General features: G+C 35.7%; 1 protein-coding gene across 1 annotated transcript; it reads right to left on the bottom strand.

Annotated features, from left to right (window-relative positions):
- Window positions 1-4754: 4754 nt before the first annotated feature.
- On the bottom strand, window positions 4755-6318 carry LOC308705041 (uncharacterized protein; the record flags this gene model as incomplete). Its single annotated transcript, XM_081389859.1, has 5 exons — window positions 4755-4886; window positions 4957-5079; window positions 5178-5292; window positions 5719-5767; window positions 5964-6318. 5 exons carry the CDS (start codon window positions 6316-6318, stop codon window positions 4755-4757), a joined length of 774 nt encoding a protein of 257 aa, XP_081245985.1.
- Window positions 6319-12676: the final 6358 nt, after the last annotated feature.

Here is a 12676-nt window from a genome sequence, read left to right as displayed (position 1 = left end):
ATTTTCATAAACCATAAATGAAAACATTTCAGCCCACCTCCCTTGAGCACACAGAGAAAGATACAGTATTATCTTGATAGGCCAATGCAGGTCGGATTTTGCTACATGAGTCACTACTTACAGCCACTAGAGGTCACCAACACCAGCCTGTTTCTACACGTAGCCTACTCAGTAAATTTAGTATATTTATATATATATATATAAAATTATTTATGTAATTGATTTAATCTGTGTTGCTAAATGAATCCATTAGGTAGTACCAAAACAGAGTTAGCAGTAGGCTAGATATTTCCTTTGAGAAACCTGCTCACTGATATAACTGAAGTCTTCATTTCCTGTTTACATGATTGTAAACATATTTTTCAAAATGATTACTGCTGTTACTGTAAAATAACTGTTTTGGATCTTGAGTTTAGCTATAGATAGCAGCCGTTCAAAGTGAGAGCATAACTGGAAATGTGATAGTGATTTTAGTTCCAAAACCAAGAGGTCAATATTGAATAACTTACATTTTAGAGACAGTTTTGCCAGTTTCTTTGTCAATATTTGCTCCACCAATAAAAATGGTTACATACAAGGCCAAAGCTCTTGCGCTTCTAACGGTGTCCTTCCTGAATTCATCAGTTTTTTATTGAATCGGTTAATGAATGATTCAATAACTCACTCATAATATACAAATAAAGACTTGTCGCTTCCTACTGTTGTACTCAATATCAATCATGTGTAACTGACAAGGAGTGTAATTGGAGACAGTCAACAATGTCAGCTTTTACAAGTTAGTTTCAATAAATGTCTATTTTTTTTTACTGGACATTTAAAAGAATAATAGCTTAATGTTTTCACACAAAAAGCAATAAAATTCCGAGCCAGTTGATATGTGCCACAAAGAGAAAGCTTACTAAAAGACATACATCAACACCCAATGGAATAGTCAGGTTTTTGTTAATCATAGTACACAATCACAAAGCTCTTAACATATAAAAATATAATTTATATTAGAAAATATTTTGTAAATATTTTTAAAAGATCAGCAAATATTATTAAAATATAAAAATCAAATTTCTATTAAAAGTAGTTTAGAGACTGTAGATGGTTCGCACTCTGAAAAACTAGACAAAGTAAACTTTGTCTAGTTTTTCAGAGTGCGAACCATCTACAGTCTCTTCTACATTTTATTGGTTTTCACGCACCTGGACTTACAACTAACCTTCATCTGAGCGCAACAATATTTCCTTGTCTATTAAAAGTAGTTTGAAAATGTTTAAAAGCTCAGTGGACATGTATACTGCAAATATTGTTTTTATGTCACATTGACACAATAACCTTGACAAGGCCAGTATTTGATCTTTCGGTAACACTTTAGAATACTGTTCCTTCATTAATGAATAACTACACAGGAACAAATTTGAGTAACGCACTATTAACACTCTAGTAACTCCCATTAACTAACAAGAAACTCTGATTAACAAATTAGTAAGTAATAGCACTGAGCTGAATGTGGTAGTTCACTATTAACTAATCAGTAACTACTATCTTTTTCATACCTCCCAGAGAACTACATACAGGTTCATAATTAACATGAATAATGCATAATTTATAATAAAATGTAAAGGTAAATCACCAGTAATGACTCAAGTGCTTCTACATCCTTCTAAAGGAATTACTAATTATTTGGATCAGTATTCTAAAGTGGAAAACATGATAACTACCTATTTACTGAAGTCATTGTAAGCTTTTGAGATTTTTGTAAGATTTTGAATAGTCATTACTAGTGTGTTGCCATGATCTTCACTTTAGAATACAGATCCAAATAATGAGTAGTTCCTTTAGAAAGATGTTTTAACACTTGAGTCACTATCCAAAACCTTACAAAAACCTCAAAATGACAGTCAATATTAGGTAAGCTTTTTACTTTAGAATACTGGTTCAAATTATTAGTAGATCCTTTAGAAGGATGAAGTAACACTTGATTAATTACTAATGAGTTACCATTACCTTGTATTATATATTATGCATTATTAATATTAATTATGAACCTGTAGTAGTTCTTGTAGTCAAGTCAAGTCACATTTATTTATATTGCGCTTTTTACAATACAGATTGTTTCAAAGCAGCTTTACAGAGATAACAGGAAAATGCAGCAAAGTTTGTTTCCAGAAGAAAATAGCGTCAGTCCAGCTTAAGTAAGTTCAATGATGTTTCATTTTGTTGTAAAAAAGTTATCAACTTAGTTCATTTATATATATAGCCGCTCTGGAGTCAACGTCCAGCTCAGTTCAGTTCTCATATGCCTAATGGTGTCAACGCAGACAGATCAATATTATTGTTGATTATTAAATTAAATGTTAAAGTCCCCAACTAAGCAAGCCAAAAGCCAATGGCAACAAAGGTAAAAAAGGCGACAGTGAGGTATGTGAAAAATAGTTACTGATTAGGGTTACACTTTATTTTAAGTTGTCATTGTTACAGTGTAATTATACATTTAAGTACTGTGTAATATTAAGTAACTACATGTACTTACTATAGGGTTAGGGTAGGATTAAGATTTGGTTGAGGGCTATTTGCATGTAATTATGCATAATTTACTGTTATTACTATGGTAAGTACATGTAATATATGTAAATATGTAACACTGTAAAATAAAGTGTTACAGCGAACTACCACATTCGACTGAGCGCTATTACTTAGTAGTAATTCGTTAATCTTGAGTTTCTTGTTAGTTAATAGTAGTTACTAGAATGTTAATAGTGCATTACTCAAATTTGTTCCTGTGTAGTTATTCATTAATGAAGGAACAGTATTCTGTTACCTAAAGTGTTACTACCGATCTTTCTTATATGTTTTAATGAAGTATTAATGCATTAATGAAAAAAGAAAACTCACCGTGACAGGAATTGATAATGCAGAAAAGGGAAAGGGTGGCCTCTGTGAGAAGGACAAAGTTGAAGAGGCCCCACGTTGTGCCAAACAGACAAGTGAGACCCCAGATACTGAGAAAAGCCATGCGGTTCTTCCTCCACTCAGGTCGATTCTGTATCTTTGTAGCCACAAAGAAAAGCATGACTGCACCAGAGCTCACCACAACTGCCAATAAGCCAATATTAATGATGAAATGGGCCAATCTGCTCCTGTCAGAATCCAGCATCCAGCATCTAAGTAAAAAAAATAAATAAATAATAATAATAATAATTTTATTAAAATGTAAAAATATATTTTTTCGCATACTGCATGATTACAGCTTAAGTAGGTCTGCTTACATAAAATATAGACTGGTGGCATCTTCACTTGTCATAATATTCCTAAATCCATAAATAATACCTATAGAGAGCAATCTACAAACTAGTACAGCTGGAATACCTAAAGGGGGAAAAAAACATAGAATTATTTATCTTCATTAAAAATTAGGAAATTTAGCCGTTTTTGAAAGGGCTCTTAGGACATAACAATTTATAATTTAACTATCTCACCAAAGCCTGCCAAGTAAAAGACCCATGGAGGAAGACTTGAGGTGAATACACAGCACACTAACAAGACCGTGTGAAACATTTCCACAGTCATCCAGCAGAGTGTGCTGAGTAGCGAGTAGTGCAAAAGAGTTCCTGTTATCTTACAAACGGTTTCATTTCCAGTGTTTGCTAGTGTACTGGTAAGGCTGAAGCACAGGCACAAAAAAAATGTTGCCACCACCAGCCCACGATGCACCAGTATAGAATGATCTTTCTTTCCTCTGGAGACCAGGGAAACCAATGGAGACAAAACAAGAAATAGAAATAATCAATTGGGCAGATTTACAATAGCCATGCACTAAGCATTCCATGTTTGAAGTCCTATTTACCTGCTTTTAGACAGCCAATAGAGGAGAACCAAACAGCTAACTAAAGACAGGGCACAGCCCACAGCGGTAATGAACGTTGGAGCCTCTAGATGTCGTGTAGCTTTCTGTTCCACTTGCTAAAGAAATGGAGAAATAGACCAAGCATACAATCCTTTTCTATGGTGTAATCCATTAAGCAAGCTGTCCCACTGACATCCAAACTTGATAGTATACACATCAAGAAAGAGGAAAAGACCATTTATGAAGTAAATAAGTAGGTTACTAGTGATTTAGTTCACATATTCTGGGTCTCAATGAGAAATATTAACAGCAGTCAGAGTCAAAACACCCATACTAGTCAAAAGAAAATTTTAATTATATGTTTATTTTATTAATATTTTTCTTTGCTCACCATAACAACAGTGACGTAAGCAAAGTGATTACAACGACACTCTGTCTCTGTTACGCTTATGATAACTGTCTCGCTGCCCTCTGATCTCCAGTTTACTTCAATGTCTAAAAAGAAAGAATACGAGTTTGAGAAGAACGATCAGTATTTGATGCCAATTGAGTTTGAAGATCTATACACGCACCTTTTCTTGTGTCCCATGAAACACATTGTTTAGAGTAGTTAGACTGTGGAATGCAATAGAAACATCAATATATTTTTAACAGTCAAGAGGACTTATTTGTAATTTGCACAATTTACTCTTTGAAATGCTTGTGAAGAGGTTCAGATTTACAGTAACATTACAGGACCATACACAATGTAGTAAACATAACCGTTGAGGGCACTGGGATATTAAAGTGACATGCAATTTCATATGCAGAACAATAAGTGGCAGTAACAAATACAATAAAGAGTAAAGAAAAGAGTATCAAGTAGTCGATAATATGTCATATGTATGATAAGTAAGGCACGTAAACAGACAAGGTGACTCTAGAACAGACGTACTGGGAGAGCAGAGTGATGGAACCGGATTTTGACAGGCTCTGTGAGGTTTTTGATGGTTTCGTTCTCTACAGAGAGTCCAACTATGCCACCCAGAAGAACTGAATCAGAAGGTCCCCCCTATACATCACAAATATTGTTGTATCATTGCTCCACATGATTTATTTCTGCTTGACAAATATTGTCATACCTGAAATAATGTCTGTTCCATGTAGTAAGTACACACCACTTTGGATTTAGTCTTTGTTGTTGATTTCAGACAAGAGGGAAGATAAACGGAGGCTCTCATGTTTGGGTCTACAGATGGAGGGGCCTGGAATGCAAAACATATTTATTCATATGCAAGAAAAAGACCTATCTGTGAATTAAAGATTATTTGAACTCTGCTTAAAAAATGTGAATGTCATTTACTGGCAGAGTTAAATTGAGTCCTGTGAAGCCCTCCTCCATCTCAATAACTTCACCCTGAGCACAAGGAAGATCCACACGACCTATTGTATTAGATTTCATCAATACTTCTTCTATCCTGCAAACACGCACAAACACACATTCAGACTTAATCACACTATAACAGATCCTCAAATGTTACTTTCTTTAGGTATTAACATGCTTTACCAAGTTATTCTTACGTACTCAGACATGAATGGAGCAAAAATTGCATGATTACACAAGTACAAGTTTTGAAGATGTTATTAATAAATTAAAGATGCATTGATGCACTTGGTCCATGCATTACATAAAAGTGAACATATAACTTATAAAGCCACTGCAGCGTGTGTTTAGCTTCCTGTTTGTGGCTCAACCTCTGTTTTTCACTCATACTTAAGCTCTTCATGATTGCACTCTTACAAGGAAGGAAGAGGTGATATCTGCATGATTGAACACATCAGTTCATAACACTCTAAAGTAATAGTGAAACTACCAAACTAAAATAAAATGATAATTGGCTTACATGTTTGCTCCTCTGGACTTCTGACTTGCCTCATCACAGAACGTCTCTTCTGTAAGTGGGAAAACAAATGAAATATACTGAAACCAAAGTAATTACATACTCAGAAATGCTAACTCACTCAGTGTAACTTTTTATATCTGAAACTTTGACAAAAATGAACATATTATATTAAAGGTTCTTACTGCAGTTGATTGAATCCCCTATAAATGTATATATTTCTGTAACATCGTTACTGATGATATCACCATGGATGCTGCCTTTCACAATACCATACAGACTGGCATTTTTCTGGTACCCAAATGAGAGGTCAGTGCAGCAGGATCCCTGAAGGCCTTTTGGTTCACACAGAATGTGTTTCTTTCCATTCACCTCCACTATCAGCAGGTCCAACAGCGGATCCCAGAACACACAGAAATGACTTTGATTTTGAAGAGGGTTTGAATCTAGGTGAATGGATGAAGATTGTGTGCACTTCGCTGTGATATTGCCCCGAACAGAGAGTGTGCTCTCATTTGCTGAAATATCAATTCTATCACAGCCTGTTCTCAAATCATACTTCAGATTTCGGGATGCGTTGCCATGGCTCCATATTCCACACATCTTAAAGTCTCTGTCATTCTCTAATGTTGCTAAATGCACAAGAACATTAAATGATTTGATGAAAACAAACAAACACATACAAACAAACAAATACAAAAGTTGCAAACTTTTTTGCTTTGTTGATTTCTACATATTTCTTCCTGCTACTATCCTTAAATTCTTATTGAATTCTTTAGTGATCACTTTCTTACCCAGACCAAAACTGAACAAAAGACAGGTAATCATCCACATCCTGACGGTCTTTGGATTCTGCTTCATAAATTGTGCCTCAAAAGCAACAGAGAGAATTCAGTTAAGAAGAGATTAAAAATGCTCAATGACATGCCCTAAGTCAAGCAATGGCTTCAATATAAATTAAAAAATCCCATAGACGTGTGTATACCTTTTTGATAAAATTCCATTATTATAACTAATTAATTTCATGAGCATTAGTATCCTTTCTGCATAACATGAAGTCAACTCACATCGCCTGTGGGGTATGACTTGATGAACATCTCCTGGTTTGGTTCTTGCTGCCTGGTGTCTCGTCTCACTCTTTTTCATTTGTTAAATCCCAAGGTGAGTTAACGACAAAGATCAGAGACCAGAATGGCTGCATACAAACAAACGTGTTATTGGTAAAATAAAGCAGAAAATTAATAAATGAATTACGGATTCTTTACCCCTGTATATAGAAGACCTATAACACCTTCCTCTTAGTCGATCGTGAGAAACTCTTTATAGACTTCAACAAAGCTGTCTCAGGGCGTTCATTTCAACCACACTCTCAGACCGCAGCTAAAACTCTCATTAATAGCAGAAGCTGTATTGTGACCATAGACTGTGAATGTGACACATACTGTAACAACTAACCCAAATGTACCTAAGAACATATCCTAACAGTAAATGGAAACAAAATAGATAGTAGAGAATAGATATACGTTCAAATTAAAGTTTGACTTTTGACAATTAGAACTAATAACTTCAAAGCAATGAAAACTGGCCTGCTATGGCAAGGCAAGGCAAGGCAAGGCAAGTTTATTTATATAGCACATTTCATACACAATGGTAATTCAAAGTGCTTTACATACTATTAAAAATAATCAGAAGAAATAAGAATATACAAAACAGTTTAAAATAAAGAAACAAGAAAGAACTAAAAATAATTAAAACAGTTTAGAATAAAGAACAGTTTAAAATAAAGAAACGAGAAAGAACTAAAAATAATTAAAACAGTTTAGAATAAAGACTAAAATAAGACACAGTATAAACAGTCGGACAAACAGTGACACAGTGCTCATTCATTAAATGCAAAGTTAAACAGATGTGTTTTGAGTCTGGATTTGAATGTGACTAATGTAGGAGCACATCTGATCTCCTCTGGAAGCTGGTTCCAGCTGCGGCTGGCATAATAGCTAAAAGCAGACTCTCCTTGCTTAGAGTGAACTCTTGGAACTTCTAGCTGATGTGATCCTAATGATCTGAGTAATCTGTTGGGTTTGTATTCCGTGAGCATATCTGCAATGTATTGAGGTCCTAGGCCATTGAATGATTTATATACCAGTAATAATACTTTAAAATCAATCCTATAAGTAACTGGCAGCCAGTGTAATGACCTGAGTACTGGTGTGATATGATCATATTTTCTGGTTCTGCTAAGAATCCTGGCTGCAGCGTTCTGTATGAGCTGCAAATGTCTTATGGTCTTTTTGGGAAGGCCAGTGAGGAGTCCGTTACAATAATCCACCCTGCTGGTGATGAAAGCATGCACTAGTTTTTCTAAGTCTTGACTGGAAACAAAGCATCTAATTCTTGCAATATTTTTCAGATGATAGTATGCTGATTTAGTTATTGCTTTGACATGACTATTGAAACTAAGGTCTGACTCTAAAGACACACCAAGATTCTTGACCTGATTTTTAGTTGTTTGACCTTTAGAGTGAAGGTATGCGTTCACCTTGAGAACTTCATCTTTGTTTCCAAACACAATGATTTCAGTTTTGTCTTTGTTTAACTGTAGAAAGTTTTGGCACATCCAGCTGTTGACTTCATCAATGCATTGAAGCAGAGAGTCAATGGGGCTGTAATCATTAGGCGATAGGGCTAAGTAGATCTGTGTGTCGTCTGCATAGCTGTGGTAAGAGATTTGGTTTTTCTCATTATTTGGCTCATTGGGAGCATGTACAGGTTGAACAGGAGTGGCGCAAGAATTGAGCCTTGAGGGACTCCGCATGTCATGGGCGTCCACTCAGACTTATGGTCACCTATACTCACATAATAACCTCTCCCATCTAAGTATGACCTGAACCATTTTAGAACTGTCCCAGAAAACCCCACCCAGTTTTCCAGCCTGTCTAGAAGTATTTTGTGATCGACAGTGTCAAATGCAGCACTGAGGTCGAGTAGAACCAGCACTGATAATTTGCCTGAATCTGTATTTAAGCGAATATCGTTTATTATCTTAATGAGCGCCGTCTCTGTGCTGTGATGCGATCGGAAGCCAGATTGAAAATTATCAAAGTATCCATTTGAGTTTAAGAATTTGTTCAGCTGGTTGAAGACAACTTTTTCAATGATTTTGCCTGTGAAAGGAAGATTTGAGATCGGTCTATAGTTGCTTAATATAGTCTTATCCAGATTGCTCTTTTTCAGGAGGGGTTTGACAACAGCAGTTTTAAGGGAGTTTGGAAAACTTCCATAGAAAAGTGAGACATTTACCACTTCTATGAGATCTGCTTCTAAACAGTCTAACACACTTTTTAAAAAAGATGTGGGAAGTGTGTCAAGGGCGCAGGTTGATGTTTTAAGGTGCTGAACGGTTTCTTTCAGAATTTTGCCATCAATTTCTTCAAAATCAGACATAGTAACTACTTTCTCAGGTTGTAGTCTGATCTGACTGACCCCAGCGCAACTCAAGGATGTGCTGATCACCTTTCTAATATTATTGATTTTCTCAGAGAAAAAGGTAGCAAACTCACTACACTTGCTGTCGGAGAGCATTTCACTGGGAATCTGGCTTGGGGGATTTGTTAGTCTGTCGACAGTAGCGAAGAGATTTCGAGTATTATTTAGGTTTCTGTTTATGATATTGGAGAAGAAAGTCTGTCTAGCTTTGCCTAGTTCCATATTGAAAGCACGAATGGTGTCTCTATAGATGTTATAGTGGATTACAAGTTTTGTCTTTCGCTCTGATTTTCTGCATTGTTTCTCTATGGTCTGCTTATTCTCTCTCTCTCTCTCTCTCTCTCTCTCTCTCTGGCCATTTTGTCATGGTTTTGAAACGGTAATGTCACAGTTGAAGTTTCCTGACTGTGATAATGTACTGGTCTTGTGTTCCATGAAGATAATGTACCATTAATCTTCTTTAGAAGGAAAGTGGAGTGTGTGAAATGTGTTTATTTTGGGATAGAGTTGCTGGGTGGAGTACAGGTGTGGTATATTTCTTATGTGTCCCTGCTTTATAATAATTTCAGCGTGAAGAGCATGGAAAAATAAGGTCATTTATTTCCAGCAATAGGAGGTGGTCCATGTTGTGTAAAGGATGGGTGTGTTCTGATGAACCATTTACAAGAAGAAAACAATATGTAATCCCAGGAGGAAACTCTGGCAAATCTTAATCCTGCAGGGTTGAAATAAAACTCATGCTAAGAAACTATTGAAAAAGATTTTCCCCGTTTTTATGTTACACAGAAAAGTATTCAATAAAATCTTATTTCTAAACAACTAATCTAAATTATTTCAAAACATCATAGCCTATGATTTAGGCTAAACATAACTATTTATTATCAATTACAGTATTTCACAATTGCTAAGACACATTTTCTTGAAAACTTTTCTTTTTACAACCAAAACTTCAAAAACCTGACTTCTATGGCAAAATCAAACATTCCCTCAAAACCATTTCACATGCACTCAAAATCAAACAATGCTTTCAGATCATAAACACAGCAAGTCAATAAACACTACAGCTCATTATTTAGACACTATACATAAAAAATGAATAACACAGCATACAGAGCAGAGATAAAATCACAATTAGTAGTAATATATTACTGTATGTCCTGGACTTTTCCTGATCCTGTCTCCTACTTTGCTTCCTTTTTACAATCTGTCCTACTGTATTATGATGAAAGGCAAATACGCCAAAAAAAAAAAAAATCTTTAAACTGTTGCTGGTTAAGCTCCATCTACACACAGAATAGAATCAGCATCTTTTAATCAGATTATGTCCCCCCCATTTTTCCTACACAATGAGGTTCTAATATTTATCAAACTAATGCTGGTGAAACTCCATCCACAGGGAATAAAATCAGCATCTTTTAAGCCACTTCATAAACATTTCTCCTCATGTGGGTGGGGGAACGGATTCAGACACTGAATCAGGAACGGATTCAGACTCGCTAACTGACTCAGACTCTAGCACTGTTGTGCTTTTGGGTGACCCGAGCTCAATTCCTGGCTTTTGGACTTTTCTGATCCTGTCTCCCACGTTGCTTCCTGTTTACATGTTCTTTCTCCATACCTTGCTCTTTCTCGTCCGCATCCTCTTCCTCCTTGTTCACTACCTCTTATCCTCTTATACACATACTCTTCCTCCTCTCCCAATTATATTGTTTCTATGCATTGTTGGTATCAACATTCAGCGCAACATTTTAAGTTACAGTATTCACAACAACAAATAATGAATAGTTAGGTTTCAATCTTGCTTTCGTGTTTACCGTGAATTTTTCAACATCTCTCTGTCAATTACTTTCAATCTTGTACAGAAATGTACATAGGAGCTCATCAAAGAACAGCTTTAGGTTTTAAATAACTGTGTAAATGATATATCCAAAATCATAATATTATGGCAAAGGTGTTTGCATCGTAAGACAAATGTTTGCTTTTGAGATGTGTTTGTGATATTTTGCAAGAGATGTGAGGCATTTTGTGTGTGCAATTCTTGGATTTGTGCATGTTTTGGAGAAAAAAGAGTTTAGCCGTTGAAAAAAACTAGATTTATATGTGGTAATGATGTTGTCAGCTCAGTTATTACTGAGGATATGGCTCCCCCTAGAGTTCTTTTAGGTCACTTTCAGGAATTTTGTTTTTCTTCAGCATGTTTTAGATATAGCGGTGCATTTAGCTCTTTTGTCACTTTACAAATTGATACCCGACAGGTGCCCATATATAGCAAGATAACCGCTACCTCTGTGTATGTGTTCTTACAATGTGAATGAATTTTGCTTTGCTTTGCTTTAATTTGCCTCGGATCCTGTGCTTTCTACTAAATGTATGGTCCACCCATTCTCTTGTGACTTGCTCTAAATAAGTCCAGTCTCACTGACAGACTTTCTCCCTCTGCTACCAATTACATTGCTCTTTACACCCCTTCTGTCTCGCACTATATCCAGTAGGGGGTGATTTTCAGAACAGTGACAGACCCCTCCTGATGATGATAGTAGGCAGGGGTGGGGAACGCTGGTCCAGGAGGGTCACTGTCCTGCAGAGTTTAGCTCCAACCCTGAAAAAAAACTCACCTGATTGCTACCTTAGTGATCCTAAAGACATTAATTAGCTGGTTTAGGTGTGTACCCATTCGATAGAGAGATAGATGCTTTGACAGTAGGCCTTATCAGCTGCCTGTACAGTTTGTTAATGGGTAATCTCTGCTCCCACTATCAATGAGATCAAACCTTTAGCTTTGGAACTGGTGCTCAGGTTTGTGGTGCTGAAGCTAAAGAGATTCAAATACAGTGTTGTTTTGTTACAGGCTGAGGTCATAAAATGTGTCTGGACCTTTCCCTCCCTGTTACGTTTTTTGTTTGTGATAATGAACAAAATGTATTGAATCCTTGAATACAATCTAAGTTGCCTAAAACAATATAAGTTAACCCTATAAAGCCTGCTGTATCATATTTGATAGGCCTACATGAAGGCCTCTACAATTACAAATCAAAACTTTGCTGAAAAACTTGTACACAATATTCTATGTATCTCTGGCCCTCTTGGGAGTTCATTTTCAGCAAGTAAACACCTTCTCTTTTTTTTTTTTTTTTTGTCAAATCTTTAATGATTTCGTAAATTAAATGAAAGAGTGACTTTTATATTGTGTTAAGATTTCAAGATGAACATTTACTGGACTGATTTTCTTAAATATTTATATTTTCTTTTATATTTATATTTTGTTTAAGTTTCAATAAACTGTTCCATTTCAACAAATTAGATTATTTCATATGTCAAGGAGTAAATAATTTTCATTGCAGTTTTAGTAAAACCAATTTAGGTATTTTGGCATACACTATGAATTTCTGTGAGGCACTGTCAGTTTTCTCACATATTTTTTGGCAAAATGCAGGTTATTGTATATGGTGTGTTGACAAAATGCTTCCAGGCTGGA

This window comes from Scardinius erythrophthalmus, assembly GCF_964197995.2.
Source record: "Scardinius erythrophthalmus genome assembly, chromosome: 2".
NCBI lineage: Eukaryota > Metazoa > Chordata > Actinopteri > Cypriniformes > Leuciscidae > Scardinius > Scardinius erythrophthalmus.
Note: the sequence above shows the minus strand (reverse complement) of the source record. Positions and strands in the feature narration are given on the sequence as shown.